This window comes from Rhinopithecus bieti, unplaced genomic scaffold, assembly GCF_001698545.2.
Source record: "Rhinopithecus bieti isolate Rb0 unplaced genomic scaffold, ASM169854v2 scaffold_10604, whole genome shotgun sequence".
NCBI lineage: Eukaryota > Metazoa > Chordata > Mammalia > Primates > Cercopithecidae > Rhinopithecus > Rhinopithecus bieti.
In genome coordinates this window covers 169463-179982 of record NW_016806873.1, presented here as the reverse complement: position 1 = coordinate 179982, position 10520 = coordinate 169463, and the positions used below count along the sequence as shown (strand labels likewise).

The 10520-nt window shown below is 42.8% G+C and overlaps 1 protein-coding gene across 1 annotated transcript in view; it reads right to left on the bottom strand.

The window, feature by feature from the left end:
- Positions 1 to 412: 412 nt before the first annotated feature.
- The window catches only part of LRRC66 (leucine rich repeat containing 66), a 30571-nt gene continuing 20463 nt past the window's right edge, over positions 413 to 10520 (bottom strand). The window contains 3 exon segments of the mRNA XM_017878307.1: positions 413 to 1463; positions 1465 to 2947; positions 4503 to 4692. Coding sequence (XP_017733796.1) covers positions 1151 to 1463; positions 1465 to 2947; positions 4503 to 4692 — 1986 coding nt within the window. The 3' untranslated portion in view covers positions 413 to 1150.

Genomic DNA, 10520 nt, shown 5'->3' with positions numbered 1-10520 from the left:
AAAAAAAAAAAAAAAAAAAAAAAAAAAAAAAACAATGAGTTTTAGATGCTCAGATGACCTATATGAATTTGGGCAACTAGGGTTAAGAATGCGAGTCTGGAGCTTGGGAGGGAGGTAGGACTTGCCATGCAGATCTGGCATATCTGTGTAGAGCCGGTTACTGAGGCAGTGAGGTTCAAGGAGAAAGGAATCATAAAGAAAGACTAGGAATAAACAAACACCCTTGAGGAGTACTGTCTTTAAGAGGGCAAGCAGAGGGGGGATATCAAGAAGGAAGACGAGAAAATATTGTGAAGCAGAGGATGAACAGAAGGACACAGCTCATGATGACTAGAGTGTAGCAAGTCATGCCAAGGAAGGGCTAGGCAAGGATATGCCAGAGAATCTTTTTCTTTATATAAATCATCAATTGTTTTCTTGAAAATTGATTTTTTAATTTACACTTTGTTCTAAAAAGTGGTCCCACTTCTCTTTTAACATAACTTATTTAAAAACATTTATAATTACTCAGAATTTTCTCAATTTTGCAGTTTCATGATTAGCTCCAAAAAGTTGTGCTAGTGTGTGTTCAGAATTCATTAAAATCTGTCCAGCATTTCCACTTAAGTGCTTCAATATGTATGAAAAAATGTCACTTGAATTCTCTTTGATGATAAAGTTGAACATCCTTGTCTTTGTCATCCTAAAGCTGTTCTTTTCAGAGAGCCAAATCCCATCAGATTGCTCCAGGTCTGTATTTGAGAAGGAAAGTTAGAATCATTTTGTCTAACTGCAACAGATTATCTTCTGAATATTTACCCCAACCTATTGATGAAGTGCCTCTGTGTTCTTAGTGAACTGGTTTTGTTTGGGAGCTCTTGTAATAATGGTGCATGGTTCTTGGAATGATCTCAAAATATTCCCCTTTCTCTTTCACACTGAAAGGCAGGTTCATCCCCACAGGATGCTAACAAGTGTGTTTAGCTTATAACCCTTCTAGAATCATCCTCCTCAAGTGGGCCCACAAAACCCTTATTTGCATCAGTGTCCACCTGGTTGGAATTCATGTTGTCTCCTTCAGGATCTTGTTGTGAAGGTTTTAGTTTTCCCCTGTCATGATCATTAAAGGAATATTGTTTAGAGCTGTGAATATTTCCTTAATGAAAGTTTCTTATTTTAAAATGTCTGAGTCTCTTTCATGGAAGGCAGCCTTATCGGGATCTGAGGGAACTTCAGCAGAACATGGTGGTGTTTGTTGTAAAACATCCACATTAGAAAATTCTAAGTCTCTAACTGAGCAATGCCATTCTGCTGCCTTGGATTGAAAAGCTGTGTCATAATCATAAGTAAACATGCCCGGAATCTTATCCCCTAAGGGACTATTCCCCAGTGACCTGGGCCAGGGTGACGGGCCCTCAGATCTGTCAGTGTCAGAGTCATTTTCCAGATGAGTCTTGTACACACCAGAGTCTGGAGTGGAAATCAAAGCGATCTTCCTGATTCTTGCATTTCCCTGGAATTGTTTGGAAGGTGACATTGTCCTCAAGACTGTCTACAGCCATCACATTGTCCTTGTTTGCCCCTGAGCTCTCGTCCTGCAGGGGCTCCTCATCAGGTGCTGCTTCTTCAGTCTTGCTCCTCGCACCCTCTGAACTTACGGAGCTCAGAGTGAACAGAGACCCCTCATCAGAGTCACAGTCACTCTCCAACTCACAGCAAGTGTCAGAAAGAGTGGATTTCTGCACTGGTCCCTTGTTAGCAGGAGTGACATCCAGGCCACCATTCCATCTTGGAGGAAAGACTGATGGGCCTGTGTCTCTTGGGTCACCGTGTGGAACCTCGCTGTAGTGGGCTGAAAGTGCTCCCTCAGCATTTGCCCCTGAGAGCCTTGGCTGCCGTATGCTCAGCAAATCAATGGACGAACTCACTTGCCTTTCCTTAGAAAATTCCATCTGCGAGTCCCAAAGTGACTGTTCAGTGCCCCCTCTTTCCTTACTGTCTACAATCCTCTGTGCTTCTGCATGTGTTAGCATTTTACAGAGGGAAGCTGTCATTTCTCCGGAGAGGGAAGGGTCTAATTCATTGGAATCATAACGGCTTGAGCCAGAGACAGCGTGAGAGGAGCCAGAGACAGCATGAGAGGTGCCAGCTACAGAAGAGACGCCCACTGAATGTGCACTGAGAGACTTTTCCTGGGCCACAGTTTCATAAGTCCGTTCTCCAAGAACATCATTCCTATGGATGTGGTCCTGCATTGCTGACATTAGTTCATGGTTACCAGCATTTGGATGTCTCTGGAGAATGGAATAGACTGCACTATCATTTCCACTTCCTGCCCCGGTGTTGTCCCCGCACTGTCCTGAGCTCTGCGGACTGCCAGGATCCTTCCTGCTGCTTCCCAGAGTTCTATCAGGAATTACGGTGGCATGTGAGTGTGGCTGCGTCACCCAGAAAGGGGTCTGGTTCTTGTAGAGGCTTAGATGAGGAAATGCTTGGCACAGATGGGACTCCGGGTGTGGTGTGTGCCCCACAGCTTGGATATCATCGTAAAAGCCCTCGTTTGAACACGCGTTGTCCAGGCCAGGGCTTTTATTCTGGCACTTTTGTTGCCACAGTCTGTCAACATAAGGCCTTGTGAAAGCCCCCAGGCAGAAGGCGACAACGAATGTGATGAACACTGACAGGCACACTGCCAGAGCCAGGTCCTGGGGAGCGTCCTCCTTTCTGCCGGCAGTCTGCACATCGCGGGTGCTTCTAATACTCCTTGGCAGCCATCTCTGCTTCTCCCTAAGACTAGAGCTGGTCCTTGCCTTCTTCCCCAGAGTGGAAACACCCATGTGCCTTCCTCCCTGGGGCCTCCCTGCTTTGCTCCTTATGAGGCTTTTCACGGGATGCAGATGAATGGGAGGAAGGCTGGTTTCCCTGGAAATCCTGCTCCGGGGAGTACCCCCATTGGCCTCCTCACTCCCTGAAAGTGGGATTAAAAAAATACACATTAAGCGAACATTGAAATAAGATTCCAGGGGCTTTTCTTCTTTCTTTTTTTCAGAATTGGGGTCTCTGTCACCCAGCATGGAGAGGGGTGGCACAATCATAACTCACTGAAGCCTCAGACTCCTGGGCTCAAGCGATCCTCCTACCTCAGCCCCCAGAGTAGCTGGGACTACAGGTGTGTGCCACCACGCCTGGGCTGCTTTTTTTTATTTTCCATTTTATAGAGACAAGGGTTGTAATTACGTTGCCAAGGCTGGTCTCAAACTCTTGGCATCAAGCGATTCTTGTCCCTCGGCCTCCTGAACAGCTGGGACTACAGGTGTGAGCCACTGCCCCCAGCTCCAGATTCTAGGAGTTTCAGAAGCTTCTGTGAGTCCTCCTCAGTCCTTATCTAGCTACATGTTAAAGTGTACATTACATGATGATCAGCAGTTTAAAAATATTATTCATTCATTCGTTTTTGTTTAATGCCAACAGCATGTTTATGGTTGTATGCATTTACACATGGCTATCAGGCTGAGGTCTGTTGCTCAGAGGTCCTGGAGGTCGTATGTGTCTTAGGCTTCCTGCCTCACTGCTGCCTGTGGGAGGAAGAAGCCAGACTAGAGGGACAGCCACATGTACATGGCTTCTCCTTCCTCCATAATCTTACCTACTCCATGTGCTGGTAAACAGCAAAAATATTCCGTTTTCTTTACTGGTTCCTGACATTTCACTCTCTACCCTCAGAATGTCAGTTGTGGAGTGATACAAATGTAGCTGATGACATTAAGACTTCTCTCTGATCTTCATGAATTTCCTCTAAACCTGGTAGGCATGGCCATGTTCCTACTTGAATGGCAGTCCTGAATAGAACAGAATCTATGACTCATTTTTTTTCATGGACTTTTTTTTTTCTATATATGAGGTTGAGATTTAGCCAAGGTAGTTAATGTAAAAAAAAAAAGCTTCCCAGAATGTTCAACCCCAGTAACATATTCCAGCACTTTGGGAGAGGGGCAAGGAACAAATCAAAGGAAAATATGCTTTTGTAATATGTGTGTGTGTTTTGTGTATGTAGAGGCTCACACCTTTAGAATGTTAGCAAACATTTAAAATAATTATATTTCTAATTTTAAAAGTTCTTTCTTTAATAGATTATTTGTTAGGAATTTGGATAAAACTGTGATATTAAATTTTACTTAATTTTTAATTCTTGTCTAATGCCAACAGCCTGTCTATGGTTCTTGAGAATAAAGTTTGGTGTGTCAGAACAAAACTCTCTTCTAATGGAATTTCTCCTTTTGACCAAATCCAGTTGATGCTGAGTGAGTTGAACTGTGTTTCTTTGACCACATGAAGAAAATAATTGATGAACTGCGGAAAACAGTTATTTGGCACCAGTGATTTTTCTATGACACAGACTGACTAATGCCAAGGATCAGCACTTTTGCTTTCAGGGGGACTGTCATTATTTCAAATGAGACTAAAATGTTTATGTGCATTTTTCAGTATAAATGGAGCCTTTCAGAGAGACATTACTGACTTACCTATACACCTGTTGCAAATGACATTCCACTTTTTCCTCCAGGATTCAGAAATAAAATTTTGAAAGACTGTCACACTATCATCACACTGCCAGTGATTATCAGCCAAGTCAACCACTAGATGGGGAAATTCTAAACCTATGATCATCATTGGTAGGATGGTGGACAGATCATTGTTGCTGAGGTCTATGACCTGTTTGAGAAGAAACAAGTTTAGGATGGTCTGTGGATAAAGACATTTAGAGATAAAATAAATGAGTTACAGAAAAATACTGTTTATGTCTCTGTGGAGGCAATATGGATTTGACACTGGTTTACAAGTCACGGAATAGTGGGTTTTAAGTCTCTGTTCTACCCCTAAAAAGTTTACAAGTCTTGACAAATTGTTTACTTTCTATAAGCCTCCCTCCCAGGGTTGCTGGAAGCATTAAATGTATGTGAAAGCTTTAAGTATCATGCCTATATTTGATGCTTAATCATTTTCTCTTCCTTCTTTCCTGAGTGTAATTTGTATTGTTAAATAAAACCTAGATGCTCATGTTATCAAGGTCTAGAATTGGATACCAGGTCAAGAATTTCTAGAACTACAGCAATCTTGAAAGCAGCAGAAAATACTGGATGACGAAAATGTAGAACACAGAACTGTGGTTGACCAGAAATCTTATTTATTTATTTTTTCTGGTAGAGATGAAATCTCACTATGTTGCTTAATTGGACTCAAATTCCTGGGCTCAAGTAATCCTCCCAAGGCCTTGGCCTCCCGAAATGCTGGAATTACAGGCATGCACCTGGCCTCAGAGAGAGGTCTTTTGAATCAAATATTATCTCAAGAGTAGTAATACATTTCTCTGCATCCATGGCTATTCAGTACATGCAGTATGACTAATTTTTCTAGTCTGATCAGAAATCAAGGGGAAAGGGGAACAAGAAGGATCCAGTGGCTCTAGAAACAGAGAGCAGGATCTGTAGACGTCGGACATGACAGGAGCATGACACAGCAGAGAAAGCACAGTTAGGAGGCGCTTTAGCTGCCATTTGCAGAGCCCTGCTGGGTCCCAGACATGCCAGTAGGTACTTCACATACATGACCTCTGATCTCAACAGTTTCCTCATTTTCACCTATTCTGCAGAGGAAGAAGCGGGGTTAAGTCACACAGTATATCCTACATAGACCCTAGCACCTAGTACACAGCATGTACTGTGTAAACAACAGAAAGGAAGGAAGGAATGAATGAAATGGTAGAGCTGAGATCTGATCTGGCTTCACAGTTGTATACCTTCCACTGCAGAACACACCTTCTTGGAGTCTGAGCCCCTGCAGCACTAGAGTGAAGGAAGGGCTGGGTTGAGGAGGCCTGGGGCAGAGGCACCAGAGTGGCTCATGAGGTTTGGGGAGAGGCAGGTGGTTATTAGGAAAAGAGAAAATAATAAAAACGAAAATACAGTTCTTGCTTTCAAAAAAGAGGATGATGAATAAAAGCTAGAAAGGCTGACCATTATCAAGGCCAATTGTTTTATAGACACCTGGGAAAAATCAGCACTTACGTTTTGGGTTATGTAAATTCCTAAAGAAGGGCTTATTCAAGCAAATAATCAAACAATGCCACAAACAAGACCATTACATACAGAATCACATTTTTTTGTGAATTTGGGTAGTAAGCGTGAATTTTCCATTAATGAATAGCCAAGCAGTGTTGACTCTCAAAAGAAGGTTGCCAGAAATTGGAGGTAGGAGACTGTGGGATTGGAAAGAAAAAATATTCGCATCTTGGTGAGGATCAGTAGCTTTCTTATGTATCGCTTGACAGCAGATTGAAATATTCTGATGTTTTACAGGTAATTATTTTCTTTTTAGTGCATGTCTGCATTGATTTTTTGTCCTAGCATCTTATTACATTACAAATAATGGAACCAAAAGCAAAACTGGAGGGAGGATAGAAAAATTAATAAAATGACTCAGGAGGAACAATTTCTGAGAGAGGAGTAAAACAGAATGGTACAATTTGGTTAAAGAAATACCCATCTACCAGCATTTGAAAGGGGTATACATAATGGAAAGATTGGGAGAAACATATATAATATTGCTTCACAAATCACTGCATTTAAGAAGAATGGGATAAGATTAGGAAAAGAAATGCTAATTTGAAATGTCAGTGAAACTTATTTCATCCATGAAAGCATGGTGATGAATTTGTGCTTTAAAAGATCTATCTGGCTTCTGAAAAGATTTCCACATGGGAAATCACATAGAATAGTGCAAGTATTAAATTCATTGCCCAGAAGAAAACAACATCCATTTTGATATTCAGCATTCTTGGTACCAAATATGTTCATCATGTTCCAAAACCAGTTTTTAGAGATATTGCCAAACATGCAGAAGGGATATTAAAGGAGAAGAAATGGTATGATTCTAGGGCAGTTACAGTGCATTGAGAATTACAGTTGTATATAAAACATCCTCAAGGTTGATTTTTAGTCTGGCTGTGACATCCATTACCTGTGAGCTGCAGAAGACTCATAGAGCACAATAAAATGCACAGGAAATACAACAGATGAAGGACAAATTACATATACAAGGAGTATACAATATACTACAAATTAACTACCAAATTAGGTGGACCTTTTCATCTGTCCTCATGACTACTGTAGCAGACAGACTCTAGGATGGTCTCCAATGATCCTGCCTCCTTGATGATCAGGCCCTTGAGTACTCTCCTCCCCTTGGGTGCAGGCAGGACCAGTGATTTGTTTCTAACCAACAGACTATGGAAAACAATGGAATGCCACTTCCATGATGACATTTATGAAGAATTATAACATTCTTGCTAGCAGACTCTCTCCCTCACTGGCTCTGAAACAAGCTGCCACATTGTGAACCGCCCTATGGAGAGGCCCACATGGTATAGAACTGAAGGCAGGCTTTGTCCAACAGCCAGCAAGAAACTGAGCCCTTACTCCAGCAGTCCACAAGGAACTGAATCCTGCTGATGGCCACATGAACTTGCAAGAGAATCCTTTTCTAGCTGGGCTTTTCAGTTAGACTCTAGCCTTTGCCAGCACTTTGATTGCAGCCTCTTGAGAGACCCTTAAGTGGAGACCCCAGGTAAGCCATGCCTGGATTCCTGTCTCATAGAAATTGTGAGATAATCTATGTGTGTGGTTTTAAGCTGGTAAGTTTGTAGTAATGTATTATGCAGCAATAGATAACTAATACTCCTATCCATGTCCATCACCCATTTATTCATTCCTTTGTTTATTTGATAAGTATTTTAAAATATGTGTTAGGTACCAGGCATATGCTAAGCACGGGAAAAGAAAACAGATATGATGTATGTCCTCAGAGAGCTTACCATAGGGTAGAAGGGTGTGAGGGCACAGGCATTAACAACTAATCATACCTAAAACTAAGTAATTTCAGCTGGGACAAGTGCAATGAGAGGAAATGTATAGCATGTTATAAGTGTTTAGGAAGGGGAATTAATTTAATCTGGAGGCCCAGGGAAGGCCTCCATGAGGAAATAATATTTTAGCAAAACTGACAGGATTAACAGAAGTTGGCTCCAGGCAAAGGACCAGCAAGTGGGGAGGAGTTGAAGTGAAAACAGAGGCAAGAGTGCAGACAGCCAGGGAAGAGGCTTGAAAGGAGACTGTAGAGGCAGTCAGGGGTCAGGTCCTTGAAGTGAAATCTTGGAAGGGTTTTAACCAAGAAGTGGCAGAATCAGATTTCTATGTTAAAAGAGCAGGGGACAGTGGCCATTTTAAAATTTCTATACACAGACTACATTTATAAAGTGCTTACTGTATTCTAAGCACTGCTCTAAGCACTGTATATGTATTAAAACAATTCTCACAAAACTCTGAGAGGAACTAAATTATCTTCATTTTTCAGAAGAGAAAAGTGAGACACAGAGAGATTTGATAACTTGCTTAAGATACTGTGGCTGGAAAGTGGCCGAGGTTAAGTTTAAGTGCAGGCAGCTGGCTCAAGGCCACACTCCCCATCACTGCTTCACTAGTCTCGCTTCTGCAGAAGAGGGATTCCAGGAGCCATTCTGATTAGAAGTGGGGAGTTGGAGGCTTATCTTGCAGCTATGCATGAATAGCACTTTGCAGAACACTGGGAAAACCTCAGTTTTCTATGTTGGCATTGCTTAATATGATAGCCACACCAATAGATGACTAACACACCTATCCATGTCCATCAGCCACTTATTCATTCCTTTGTTCATTTAACAAGTATTTAAACATATGTATCAGGTACCAGGCATATGCTAAGCACTGGAAAACAAAACACACATCATATATGTACTCAAATAGCTTAAACTTGGCTATTGAGCAATTAAAACAGGGGTGGTCCAAACTGGGATGTGTGGTAAGTGCAAAATATCCACCAGGTTTTGAAGACTTACTATGAAAAGGGGATATGGGGGGTGCACCCAAGATGGCTGAATAGGAACAGCTCCAGCCTCCAGCTCCTAGCGTGAGTGACACAGAAGATGGGTGATTTCTGCATTTTCAACTGAGGTACCGGGTTCATCTCACTGGGGCATGTCGGACAGTTGGCGCTGGTCCACGGTTGTGGCCCAACCAGCGAGAACTGAAGCAGGGCGAGGCATCGCCTCACCTGGGAGGTGCAAGGGGGAAGGGAATCCCGTTTCCTAGCCAAAGGAAATTGAGACACACAACACCTGGAAAATCGGGTAACACCCACCCTAATACTGCACTTTACCAAGGGTCTTAGCAAATGACACACCAGGAGATTATATCCCACACCTGGCCTAGAGGGTCCCATGCCCACGGAGCCTCCCTCATTGCTAGCACAGCAGTCTGAAATCTAACTGCAAGGCAACAGCGAGGCTGGGGGAGGGACGCCCACCATTGCTGAGGCTTAAGTAGGTAAACAAAGCCACCAGGAAGCTCGAATTGGGTGGAGCCCACCATAGCTCAAGAAGGCCAGCCTGCCTCTGTAGACTGTTCCTCTGGGGACAGGTCATAGCTAAACAAAAAGCAGCACAAACCTCGGCAGAGGTAAATGCCCCTGTCTGACAGCTTTGAAGAGAGCAGTGGATCTTCCAGCATGGAGGTTGAGATCTGAGAACGGACAGACTGTCTGCTCAAGTGGGTCCCTGACCCCTGAATAGCCTAGCTGGGAGACATCCTCCACTAGGTGCAGACCAACACCTCACATCTCATACAGTGGGGTACACCCCTGAGACGAAGCTTCCAGAGCAAGAATCAGAAAGCAACACTCGCTGTCCAGCAATATTCTATCTTCTGCAGCCTCTGCTGCTGCTACCCAGGCAAACAGGGTCTGGAGTGAACCTCAAGCAAACACCAACAGACCTACAGCTGAGGGTCCTGATTGTCAGAAGTAAAACTAACACACAGAAAGGACACCCACACCAAAACCCCATCAGTACGTCACCATCATCAAAGACCAAAGGCAGATAAAACCACAAAGATGGGGAAAAAGCAGTGCAGAAAAGCTGGAAATTCAAAAAATCAGAGTGCATCTCCCCCTCCAAAGGAACGCAGTTCATCGCCAGCAACGGAACAAAGCTGGATGGAGAATGACTTTGACGAGTTGAGAGAAGAAGGCTTCAGTCGATCAAACTTCTCAGAGCTAAAGGAGGAACTACGTAACCAGTGCAAAGAAACTAAAAATCTTGAAAAAAGATTTGACCAATAGCTAACTAGAATAACCAATGTAGAGAAGTCCTTAAAACAATTGATAGAGATGAAAACCATAACACGAGAACTACGTGACGAATGCACAAGCTTCAGTAACTGACTCGATCATCTGGAAGAAAGAGTATCAGCGATTGAAGATCAAATGAATGAAATGAAGTGAGAAGAGAAGTGTAGAGAAAAAAGAGTAAAAAGAAATGAACAAAGTCTCCAAGAAATATGGGATTATGTGCAAAGACCAAATCTATGTCTGATTGGGGTGCCTGAAAGTGATAGGGACAATGGAACCAAGTTGGAAAACACTCTTCAGGATATCATCCAGGAGAATTTCCC